Source organism: Plutella xylostella, chromosome 9 (assembly GCF_932276165.1).
Source record: "Plutella xylostella chromosome 9, ilPluXylo3.1, whole genome shotgun sequence".
Taxonomy (NCBI): Eukaryota; Metazoa; Arthropoda; class Insecta; order Lepidoptera; family Plutellidae; genus Plutella; species Plutella xylostella.
The window spans coordinates 9741551-9755105 of NC_063989.1; the positions used below are offsets into that span (position 1 = coordinate 9741551).

Genomic DNA, 13555 nt, shown 5'->3' on the forward strand with positions numbered 1-13555 from the left:
CACACGGCCATCCGACCCCAAGCTAGGTAGAACCTGTGTTATGGGTGTCGGACAGCTGATATATCTAAACAAATACATAGATAGATAGATATTAAATATAAATATCAACACCCAAGACCCGAGAACAAATATCTGTGTTTAAACAAATATCTGCCCCAGCCGGGAATCGAACCCGGGACCTTCGGTTCAGTAGTCAGGGTCACTAACCACTACGCCATTCGATCGTCAATTAAAGCTTGTTTCATAATTTTGTTTTAACAATTCTACTTGAATGCAGTCCTCTTTCATTTCTCGGATGTGTTCCTTAATGTCATCTACGGTCGTAGTTTTCATTAGCCGTGAAACGTAAATAATCGCTGGTAACTGCGCCACCTGTAGTTTGCTCGGCTGTTGCGCAGTGCCATTCATGTTGTTATTCCGCTTGTTACGTTTTTTGCGCTCAACTAAGGTAAAGCTATCTTCGTGCATGTTGTTTCTGTCCTGACGGGTGATATTCGCTTGCAGTGGCGCCCGAGTAGGCATAGCCGACGTCGACGGTAGCAGTGCGATATCTCTGTACGACGGTACGCGAACCGGTTCCGTGTGCTGTTGACTCGGCTGAGAGTGCCTACTGTGGCTCGGGTACCCGTCGCTCCGCTGAAACTGAGTTAACTTTTCCTTATCACTACTATCGCTTATTATACCTTTTCGTAGTCTTTTCGGGCTATTTTTCTGAGATGGTGTTGGAATAGGCGATAGTACGCATTGTTGTTTATCAAGCTGTTGAACCGACGAACTCATGCTTTGTAAATCTGCGCTAATCTTTGTTTCAAAATCTTTCAATTCGGATTTCGAAACAGTGTCATTTCTTAAGGGTCAGCAAGGGGTAATCGAGGGTTGGCATTGTCATAGAATTATGTAGTAAACGATGCTCTACAACCTTGAAAAAAATCACACAGGTAGCCGAAGAGTCTAGCTAGGTGCTGAATGATTCCAATTTAAGTAAATGATTATGGATAACTGTAAATAAAATTCAGAATATCACGAAAAAGCAGTCCCGTATTGTAACAACTGTGTCGTAATTATCAAGAATTTTCATATGATTTTTATCATATTATAAAGTTAAATGCTTGGACTAGGCGCTAAATACCTTGTTTTTTAATAAACACACACTTATTTTGTGTAAATTAATCGCAAACTTGAGCAATTTTTTTCCCTCAAATCTTCATACAAATATCTATGGCGGCTTTCTGTGTTATAAAATCATAAACACAAGCAACGTTTGACTCAGTCGGCCGCTGGCCTCCAAAGAAGGGTCACGTCGGTTTAGGCAGCACTGACAGCTCGCGATCTTTTCGTGTACAGATACAAAATCACTGCACATTGGTTGTCATTGCACTTTTTCAACTTTTATGACACCAACATAATTTGATTTGAAATAATTGAGGAAGCATAATTCTTTTAGTATATTCAATACATTAAATTATATAGTGGGTAATATTCTCGTGACATTACAGTCTCGTAAAAGTCTGATGAGGAGCAGGAATATAGCGAATGGATCTAAGTGATGACAATACGCAGGAACATTCGGTTAAGGATCAAAAATACAGTCTCATGGTGCTGGTGGAGGTATGGTCTCGTGAGGATCTGATGAGGGCAGTAACACGGTGGTGGCTCAATTTTATTTCAAAGATGTTAATAGCTAGAAGCATCGACTTTGGGCTATTAAGTATGTTTTTCAGAGAGAGAGAAAGATATTTTATTTTTCCTCTGGATGAGTTAGGTTTACTCGGTTTACTAAGTTCATTCTGTTAATGGCATCAAGTTGTTATGTGTTCATAAGTAATAATTATTGCTTAACAAAATGCTGTTGGTTCTCCACGAAAATGTAAAAATAAAAATAATATAAATAAAAATAAATTCGTAACGTAAAATTGTCAATGACTGAATTTCTTCTATAGAAATTCAGTCATTGACAATTTTACGTTATTTCGTCTATAGACAGTGGCCACAAAAAAAAACCAACGATAGATAAGATAAGATAAGATAGCCATTTATTTAACTCGTTTTTACAATTTACATGCATATACATTAACAGAAATCATAATATAATAATTTATAAATTTTTTCCATTTCATTACAAATTACTAATTAAATTATATCATAAAAATTATATTAATAGCATTCAAATTAATAGATTAAAAAAATAATATGACTTTAATTTCTATTAATTAATTATTAATTTTACATACAAAATAAAAAAATCACATGTAAATTAATAGGTACATAATTACTCTCATAAGTTTAAAAAACAATAATAATCTTGAAATACGAGGGCTACACCGAAAAGATCGGGAATAGAATACTTAGGAATAAATTAGAGTGAAACCTTTTTGGTGTATCAAATGTAGTGTTTTTTCAAACATAATTCCATTTTCGAATTTTTAAAAAAGTAAAAAATAAAAGAGTATTGACCATTTGAATTTGACAAGTCGGTGTAAAAAATGGAGCTTACGCGGGAACATTTCCGTGCAATAATTTTTCACAACTTTCGTCGAGGTTTATCTCAAGAACAATGTCTCGCCGAGCTTGTTTCTATTTATAAACTTGAAGCACCAAGTAAAACGACTATATATCGTTGGTATTCTGAGTTTCGCCGTGGACGTTCCTCTCTTACCACAGTCCCTTCTACTGGTCGGCCAAAAACAGCGGTAACACAAGATAACATCGATGCTGTACGCCAGTTAATAAAAGAAGATAGACATGTGACATACGAGCAGATTCGGGCTTCTCTCAGCATTGGTATGACAGCCATTCAAACCATTTTACATGAAGAACTGTGTCCGATTCACTATGGTATAAAAAGAAGAAATTGTTGTCAAAAGTGAAGTTGAGAAAATAAAACAGCGTAATAAGTAAAAAGTAAAATTCTCAACTTCACTTTTGACAACAATTTCTTCTTTTTATACCATAGTGAATCGGACAAACTGGGTGTCAAGAAGTTAGTTTCGCGCTGGGTGCCCCACCGTTTGACCGAGGAACAAAAGTCGGCTCGTGTTAATTGGTGTCGATCTGCTCTGCAACGGTTCAATGGAGGCAGTTCAAATGCTGTCTACAATATCGTCTCTGGTGATGAATTGTGGATTTATTCATATGAGCCCGAAAGAAAACATCAATCGGCAGTTTGGGTCTTCGAAGGTGAGGTCAAGCCAACAAAAGTTATTCGCTCACGCAGCGTGTCGAAAAAAATGGTCGCTTCGTTTGTATCGAAAACTGGCCATGTGGCTACGATTCCATTACAAGAACAAAGGACGGTTACTGCTGATTGGTACACAACAGTTTGTTTGCCGGAAGTCGTAAGAGAACTTCGTAAAACTAACCCGAATCGTCGTATAATCCTTCACCACGATAATGCAAGCTCTCATACCGCTCGCAAAACAAGAACGTTTTTAAATGTGGAAAACGTGGAGTTGATGGACCGTCCTCCGTATAGCCCTGATCTGAGCCCCAATGATTATTTTACATTCCCAAGAATTAAAGGTATGCTACGTGGTCAACGGTTTAGCGGCCCAGAAGAGGCGGTCGAAGCTTACAAATCAGCTGTTTTGACAGTATCCACTTCAGACTGGAATTACTGTTTCAATGATTGGTTTAATCGAATGAAAAAGTGCATTGAATGTCACGGAGACTACTTTGAAAAACAATAAAAGTAAATAATATTATGATATCTTTGTACTTTTTTCTATTCCCGATCATTTCGGTATCGCCCTCGTAATATAAAAATTGAGAGATTATCTGTTCTTAGTCCTTCCAGAGGACAGTGGCCTCTCGCTCACAGGCTGCGAGCAAGGATAGTCATGATCACCCTCGCTGACCAGGCTTCTCTGGGTGATATAGGCACTTAATGCCGGATCTAATTTTCCCTTTCTACAGTTTGTTGAGTAGCAAATTCCGATCCCATCTTTCTCCAAACATTTCTATTGGAGGCTTCGCGCCACCACACAGGATGGAAAGCTTTTAGTTCGTCGGACCATCTTATTCGTGGCCTGCCCACGCTGCGTTTTCCATCTCGCGGTATCCACTCTGTTGTTAGCCTCGTCCATCTGTTATCTTCACATCTCATTATATGTCCGGCCCATTGCCATTTCATTCGTCTTGTGGTGGTAATTATGTCGTCTATTTTTGTGGTTTTTCTAATCTTTTCGTTTGTAATTCTGTCAGCTCTTCTTATCCCTAGCATACTCCGTTCCATTGCTCGCTGGTTGACTGCGAGTTTTTGTTTTTGTTTCACGGTGGCGGCCCAACAAAAAAAAAAACCAACGATAGATTGCGTGATTTGAAGATAAAGATAAAGATACATTTATTCGACACATAGACAGCAACAACAACAAAAAGAAAAATACAGATTTAAAGAAAAAGAAATACATACTTATACAAAACAACAAGGACAAAAAAAATAGAACATGAGACAAAAACAAAAATACAGACAAAATACAAAACAATAACACAACGGCTTGCTGTCCGGAGTGTCGAAACGGCACCAGCTCAGCATGAGCTGTGGACAGTAAGGCCACAGCACTTGATTGATCGGTGAGCTGAGCACCAAAATCAAGAAAATATTCAAAGTTTCCATCCTCGCTTTTCACGCATACACATCACAAACTCATACCTTGTTCTAGGAGCAGGGTCTACCCTGCTGCATTTCCATGACCACTTATCACTAGTGTCCCACCGGTTTCGGTGCTCAGCGGAATAGCACCATTAACCATTATTATTCTGAGATATCATCACTTCTTATTCTGAGTTACCCAACATAAAATCACGCCATCTATTGAAATCATTTTTTTAAATTAGGTTTTGTCTATGATGTAATCCCCAAATTTAAGGGTAAAAGCTAAATAATTATACATATTTTAACCTTTTTTATACCTATTATATTAAAAGACCTATTCAACGATACCCTACCTACACCATCAAAATAACCGGAAAAAATATCAGCCCCAATTTACTTGTATGGGACAGGGAGTACCACAATATTTTTTTGGGGTACTCCCCATCTATGCGAAATGACAGCTTGATATCTTTACCCGTTTCTGAGAAAAAGGGCGGTGACAGACAGTCAGTCAGACAGACGGACAACAAAGAGATCCTATAACGGTTGCTTTTTTTCCTTTTGAGGTACGAAACCCTAAAAATAAGAAAAAATATTATGCTGCTACCAAAAAATGTACTTACAGGTATTGAAAAAGCGGTATATACTAAACAAATTATAAACAAACAAAAAGGTATTTTGTTTGTTTATAATTATATATTTTTATTTGTAACTTTTTAGTTGTTTTTATTTTATGAAATTTTACGTCAGTTCATGATAATTTTTTATTTCAATAATTTTGTTGTTATTTAAATAGGTACCTTCAATATGCATATTTTTGTAATGTGAAAATCAAGCCCTTTCATTTGATACCTTACACGGCAATGTTGAATTATTATTTTTTCGATCATCACGTTATGTCCTCTAGAGGGTGCTATGTACATTTTAATATAACGTCACATAAACTATAACCATCGCGCAATCAATACGCGCTAACAATACCTCATACATTAAAATCTATCAAGCCGTTTAGGCTACAGGAGGGAACAAAGAAACAGACAAACATACAATCAAAAAACATTACCTTCCTCCTTCGGCAGGTAAGGAGTAAGACAGGGGGTCATTCTGAACTTTTGTTCTACAAGTTTTGGAAATTAACAAAAAAAAAACCTTTTCATAGAAACTTTGTTGGACACGTGACTTTTTACGATGGAAAACGAATATTTTGCAAAACTGGTAGAACAAAAGTTGTTCAGAATGACCCCTTGAGTCATCCCCTTTCGGCTTAGTATAGCCCTTTTGCGACACTATGAATTTACTTTGCTTCATCGTCGGGGTTCAGTTGGCTGGAGGATGTCCGAAACTTATTATGTACACTTTAATACTTGTAGTTACCTTTCTACAAGTAAATACCACATTTGTTTGAAAAAGCTAATCGGCTTCCGAGTATGGAGTAAAGTGGCACTCCTATTAATTTCTACTCTTTCCTGGTGTAAGTAAAAATTATACTTAAGTACCCTAAAATCACCCAAAATGTACTTGAACATAATTTTCAATAAAGTTGGCGAGTAAAAGTTTATCGAACCACTGTGCAAACTTACATGTGTGCGTGTCACTGCGTGTGCTGTGTGAAGAGCATTGAAAACCCAAATTTGGCGCGGCACGTCACCCTGTACAGGCCCTTAAGCTTTGCAGCTCGGTCTTCAAAATTACAATGTCTTTCAGAAGGCGTGTGACGTCAATATAGTCGAATGTAACCGGTGGTAATAGGTTAAGGTCCTGAGCCACAAAAAAAGGCTGCGTCGCGGTAGGTGTTTCCTTTAATACCTTCATCACATCTTTTATATCCTTCTTTTTCTTATCTTCACCTTTCCTCAGGATGCACCTTCCACTTTCGGGTATTAAACCATACAGTTCACTCTTCCCATTTTCAATTACACTCTCTTTAAAGTTGGATTCACAAATTTGTACCACACTTAAGTCATCTAAAATATCAATTTTGTTTTGTACAAAACACAGAAACTCATTTATTTTCACTTCTCTATTAGCCATTTTGATTAGAAATATTATTTACTTACCTAAATTTTCATTAGGTAAAATCTAATATCGGCATAAACGGTGCTTGTCGTAGCTGAGTCGTTTATAGATACCAAGTAGGCTGAGCATTTAAACACTTCTAATTTCAATACAATCGTTAGATAGGTAATAAATATAACAAAATTACATTGCTCAGGCCCAGTCGAATCAATGAACTAGGTTAATTACATATCCAGCTTCTTATAGCTCTTGTTCCGTATAGTACGCACCGCACTTGGCTCAGGCTATCGAGGGGGAGCGTGCTTGTATTGGCGTAACAGAATGCAAATGCTTTTGAAGCCCTATCGATAGAGCCTCTCTGCTTCGAGAGCCTCTTGACTTCCCTTTGATGAGGAGGAGAAAGGGCCCGGCGACCAAAGGATATCGGCTCTTTAACCGAAACGGCCGTTTAATGTCCAGAGTACACGTTATAGCTTTTCTTTAACAACCTTCTCACGCCTTGATACTGCTTGAGAGCTTCCAAAGCGGTGTTGAAACAGAAAGCAAAAATTCTGGGAAATCTGGTAGTCTTAATTTGAACTTTAATTTATTTATCTGGATAATATTATTACGTTGGAGTGCTGCGACTACTGTTGATTTAATTGCTTTTGTAATATTAATTCAGCAGTATTTTATTGCTGGTGTTTTAATTTTAAATTGGATTAATGTGGATTACTGTCGTAATATTAATTGCATAAACACCTACGGGTCTGTAGATAGTAAAATACCCGCTTACAGGAAGTGAACTATTTTTTGCCTGCGTTATTTTAGACACAAAACAAAATACTAATTTTAGGTCTGTGCCAAAAAAGGCTTTGACGCATTGTAATGGTCAAGTCCCGTCCTTTCTTTGCTGATCGTACAGTGAGGCAGAGCAACCTGTAAGTTAGCGGCTACCTGTCATTTTAAACCATTGACCTGAAATTTACGTTATCGTTTAGCGACTTTAGCGGATAATCATAGGTAAGTATAGCACTTTATAATCAATAGTGAAAAAATATTAATTTTATTTTCATTGTTCCATTTTCTGAGTAAACAAAGTAGGCGGCCCATTTCTTTCATATTTTTTTACTAACAACCGGTAAATGCCCGAAGATTACAAAAAAGCTATTTTTACAGCACTTGTCAGATTCCTGAGGGTCGTAATTAAGGCTGTCACTAAAGCTGGAAGAAAATCAGAATCTGTCAAATCTAGTGAGGGGGGGTTGAGGTATGCGGGGCGTTCTACGGACAATGACATGAAATTTTAACATAGTACTCGAAAACATAAAAGTGAAGACATGCCACTTTGTTAAAAATATACTAAGTAAGTAATATTGTTTTGTGATACGAAAATATTTATTTTTATTTGAAAGTATTTTTAATAGTTAATAATTAATTATATATAAAGTCGTACCCGTGCCGATATTTATACAGGTTGTTGCAAAAAGGGTTTAATACTATGCCGAAACCTACGTGTGCAGCATGTTATTGATGTTATTTCTAAGCCAGGAAATGAAATCAGAATGTAAAAAAATCGCGAAAATATTATCAGAGTTTAATAGTTCAGGGTGTTGTATTAAACTCTGCCCCCGTTGGAATAAAGCAACTTCTTTGGGGAATTGAAGCAAAACTGAAGAACTTCACGAAAGATGATTTCTGTGTGATTTTAATCGGAGAGAGTGACTTTAAAACGACGAATAACTACTTCGATTTAGTTGTGTACATACGAGAAATTCTGCAGCCATTACATCACACAAACATTTTAATATGCCTTCCTACATTTAAATGCCATGACCACACCTCAATGTTCAACTGGCGAGTAGAAACGTTTAATAACTTAATTTATCTGGATGCTCTGACACATGAGCACATATTTGTACTTGACTCAAATGCTAACTTAACTTATGACTATAACATGTTTTCAAGGGGTCAAGGTCAATTAAATGACAAAGGAATGCAAACCGTATTTTATGACATATATAAATCAATCAATTTTGTTATTAAAAAATACAGAGAATGCCCATGTAATCATATTACTAACAAACAAAGTGTCACAAATTCATGTAATACTAATAATTCATCTGACTTTTTTCGTGTATAAATCAATATGTGTTATGCATCAAAATATTAATGGACTTATAACTAAATCAGACTTGCTAGTTGTGAATTTGGAAGAACTATCTATTAATAATACAAATGTAGACGTCTTGTGTATTACGGAACATAATATGATGGCCTCTGATGTCAGTCAATTGTCCATACCAAACTATACACTGGCTACACATTTCTGTAGAGATGATCGAAACGGGGGATCCTGCATCTTGGTAAAAAACAGCTTAAAGTCTAAACCTATCTTGGAAATTTTGAAACTGAACAGCCCAAATCGTTTTGAGTGTTGTGCTTTGGAGCTAATTGATCATAAAATTATTATAATTTGCATTTACAGAATACCAAAATACACTAAGGAGGCCTTCAATCTATTCTTTGAAAAACTGGAGGTAATCCTATCTAAATACTGTTTAGGAAAAAAATGTATAATCTGTGGAGACTTCAACATTGACATCCTAAAAAATAATGAACAAACAAAGACATTTGAAAATTTACTCCTAAGCTATAACTTCAAACTTAAAATTCGTCAACCCACACGACTTAGTAGTGGTACCTGCATTGACAACATTACATATAATATAAAGGGTGGCACAGCTGAAGTCGTAGATTTTGCGCTGTCTGATCATACGGCACAGTTAGGTACATGCCCAGTTAAAAAAAGTTGCAGTCTACCATTCTGGTATACATATAGGCGAGACTACTCTCTTGAAAATCTACAGAAATTCAAGGAATGTTTAGACAATCTTAGTTTTAATGATGTATATGAAGAAAAAGATGCTGATAAAGCATTTGACATTTATTTTAATACTTTTAAACTCTTTTATGACTTGTGTTTCCCACTTAGAAGAATAAAAATGTACACTTCAAAAAAAATTAAATGGGTTTCGAAAGGTATTAGAGCTTGTAGTAAGCGGAAGCGAGAACTTTTGTGGGCGTATAGGCGTGCTCCCAACTCTACTAACAAAAAAAAGCTTAAACTGTATTCAAAAAGACTCAAATTAATAATTGCACTCACTCAGAAACACCAGAACGATCATAAAATCAAAAACTCTACCAATAAATCAAAAACCACATGGAAAATTATAAATAAGTCGAAAGAAAATTTTCCTCCGGAACCAATATACCAATTAAAAGTCAACGGCAAAATAATTAAAAAACCATCTGACATCGCTGAAAATTTTAATAATTATTTTGTTAATGTAGTTACATCTCATTCGAATCCGGAAAAAGATGAAGATAATAATTTTAATAGTGACCGACAATATGAATTTAATAATTTATTGACAACTAAAAGCTATAATTCACTGTTCATGAAACCGACTACCGCACATGACATATATCTAATAATAAAATCATTGAAAAACACAAACAGCACTGGGTACGATGATATATCAACCAAAGTTGTCAAATATGTTGCAGCAACAACTGCCCCGGTGCTGAGTTATCTGGTCAATCTTAGTATAGAAACGGGAGTCTACCCCAAGAAACTTAAAAAGACTATCGTAACACCAATTTTTAAGAAAGATGATAGAGAAATCATGGATTTCTATCGTCCTATAGCACTGATTCCAATTTACTCAAAGATATATGAAAAATGCATCTATGATAATCTTTATTCATTCTTAGAAAATTTCGATATCTTGGCGAAAGAACAACATGGATTCAGAAAAAAATCCACGATTAATGTTGCTATATATAATTTTATAAAAAAAATAATAACAAACATTGACACAAAACAATGTGTATCAGCACTATATATGGATCTATCAAAAGCATTTGACTTTGTGAATCATAAGGTACTTCTGAATAAATTGGAAAAATATGGCATTAGAGGTAAGATTTTGTCACTCATCAATTCCTACCTTACTGATAGAGCTCAACTAACCCAGATCAAAAAAATATGTAGTAAAACAAAAACAGAAAAAGTTTTTTTATCTAGCGAAAAGGCAGTTAAAAATGGTGTTCCACAGGGAAGCGTGTTAGGTCCTCTGCTGTTTCTTATTTATATTAATGATCTTCCTAATATAACAAAACATTCAATGATACTATTTGCCGATGACAGTACGATTGTTTTTACTAAAATTAATGAGAATGATTATAACCTTGACATTAATAATACTCTTGACAACGTTGTTGGCTGGTTGACCGCTAATAATCTTAAATTAAATGTTAGTAAAACTAAATTAATGGACTTTTATAATAATGACATAACTAATTTGAACATAAATATTTTAGGACATACAATTAATGAAACGGACGAAACAAAATTTTTAGGCTTAATTATTGACAAAAAACTTACATGGAAGAGCCACGTAGATACTGTATGCAAAAAGCTGAGTCAGTACTCTTATGCTCTCTATCAATTATCAAAAACTGTAAGCCAATCCACAGCTCTCATCTCTTACCATGGTTATGTGACCTCAACATTAAGGTATGGGATCATATTCTGGGGAAACTCTACAGACAGAGAAAACGTTTTTAAAGCTCAAAAAAGATGCCTACGCTCCATTTGTAAATTGCGCAAAACGGACAGTTGCAAGGAGTATTACAAAAAATTAAACATTTTGACATTTCCTTGCCTTTATATATACGAAGTATCGGTTTTTATAAGAAACAATTATAAGGACTTTGACAAAATCAATAACAGGCGTCACAATAACCTATTAAAAGCTATGCCTCGTAAAACAGCCGTGTTTAGCAGGAGTATACTTGGTATGGGACCAAAGATCTTCAATAAATTACCAAAGGCTCTACGTGACATTGAAAACCTATTTCATTTCAAAAGAGAACTAAATAAATTTTTACTTGAAAGGAACTATTATAATCTAAACGAGTTTTTCACAGACAATATCTAATGATAAATTTATGTATGCTGGCAGGTCTGATAATTAGGTACTTTTACTATTATTATTATTTTTTAATTAATTTAATTGTTTTTGATAATTGGTGTTTTATATACTTTTTTGGCATAATTGAAACTATTGAAACCTAACTTAATTAAAAATATAAAACTGTAGGTAATTAAAGTATTAATTCTTAATTTATAATTAATTTGTGTAAAATTTATAAAATTATGACTATGACGCCTCCTCTCTATTTGTACGCCTTATGGCAAAGCATGGCATGTCCTAACCTATACATAAGATGAATGTAACTAACCTGTGTTTATGCAAATAAATATATCTTGAATCTTGAATCTTGAATCTTGAATCCCGTGTAATAAAAAAAGTATAGTTAGCCGAAAGGGCGTTACTCAGGCGTCACTCTGAAAAACTTTTATCCTACGTAATTTTTTATATTCATGAAAAAAACGCTTCTTCATATATTTTTTTTTTGGTCACGTGACCTTTTCGTTAGACGACCTGTTTTTTTTTGGTGTTTCAAAAGCAGAACAGTAGTTTGCAGAACTCTGCATATACAGGGTGTCACAAAAGGTTACGTAGCTGGCAAAGGGATATGGGGAGGTCACCAGAAAAATAATAACATGTAAGTACCCCCGCAAGGGAGTACATTAGTACAAGGCGAGAGTGTGTATTTTTTTTTTAAGTACTCTTACATGTGTATTTGGGATATGATAGAAATAATATTTTTGTTTCTTAAAAACCAAAAAATTTACACCTTGCTGCGCTCTTTTGCTCACTGTAAGTACACCTACAAATATTGCTGTATTAAAAAAAACGGTTTTGTTATAACGATTATAAAAAAAAAGTTATTTTCATGTCAAGGAGTCATTTACCTAATTACGATTTCACTCAACAGCAGGTGAACTGAAACAATAAGTTCTAGTTCTATCATCACTTTAGATCGCAAACATTGTAACTCCACTTTTCTCGGCGAAAAGTACTCTTTGGTGTCAATAGAAACGTTTTTTGAATTCACATGTTTTCCTCTTTATTCGAAAAAAAAAACTGTATTCCGCATTTTACCATTTGTTTTCCTCTAAACCCCAAACCGTGATTTTTAAACAAGAAAACTTAGTAATTATACCCTTTATTCTCATACACAACGTGCGATGTAGGCGAACGTGAACGAAAACTATGCAATAAGCCTTTGTTTTTATTACTACTTTAGTAAATTACAATAACATACTCAACAATGTTAATTTTTTTTTGCAATGTTATGTTGTTAAATTAAGATCTAATATTTTATTAACATGAAGTTACTTTCAACTTTTTTTTGCATCTATGCGTCGAATCACAGCATGACGGCTGCTGCAGCTTCCTGCTGTCCTGTCCTCCAACCAATCCCACCAGTACTGCAGGTTGCGTCGAATACGAGCCATTCTCTTCGACTTGACAAGACAGGTGCTCCCGGAAGGATCATAGATCGCACGGAACCCGTACCGTATAGAGGCAACGGACTCCTTTGCAACAGCCCCCCAGATTCGGAAGTAGCCCATGCACTGCATGGCGAGCACAGCTGCAGCAATTTTTTCGTAATGAATCATTGGGATGTCATCCCCGAAGGAGGCTCTCAGCCTACCTCACGACCTGTGTGACATTAGAAAAATGCACTGTGCTAACGCCGTTTGCGAGCTTGATTTGCAGGACCGCGTTGTATGCCAAGTTCCACAGCAGAGGGGTCCAAGACCTACGGCTGTGGAACTCCGCAACTGAACTTCTTCAGTGAAAACAAACCCTCTCTTTTCGCATCCTTAATGTACTTGTTAGACACGTATGACCTCTGTCAATTTTCTGCAGATAAGAAGACAAGTGATGGTATACAAGAGCCGCCCTAAAGGTTCGCCCTCTAGGGGATAGAGTTGAACGCGGTTACTATTTTTAAGCAAACAGCCAGCGCAACAACTCGCCCGTGGTT

At 35.7% G+C, this 13555-nt stretch overlaps 1 protein-coding gene across 1 annotated transcript; it reads right to left on the reverse strand.

Moving 5' to 3' along the window:
• Positions 1-225: 225 nt before the first annotated feature.
• On the reverse strand, positions 226-6631 carry LOC125488973. The gene is made up of 2 exons (XM_048623107.1): positions 6252-6631; positions 226-847 (listed from the first exon to the last, which is right to left on the reverse strand). Exons 1-2 carry the CDS (start codon positions 6620-6622, stop codon positions 226-228), a joined length of 993 nt encoding a protein of 330 aa, XP_048479064.1. The 5' UTR covers positions 6623-6631.
• Positions 6632-13555: the final 6924 nt, after the last annotated feature.

Coding starts and splice junctions, on each gene's coding strand:
- LOC125488973 (XM_048623107.1), bottom strand. CDS start 6,622: ATGGCTAATAGAGAAGTGAAAATAAATGAGTTTCTGTGTTTTGTACAA. Junction 848..6,251: donor ACCGAGCTGCAAAGCTTAAG/GGCCTGTACAGG, acceptor CTGACCCTTAAG/AAATGACACTGTTTCGAAAT.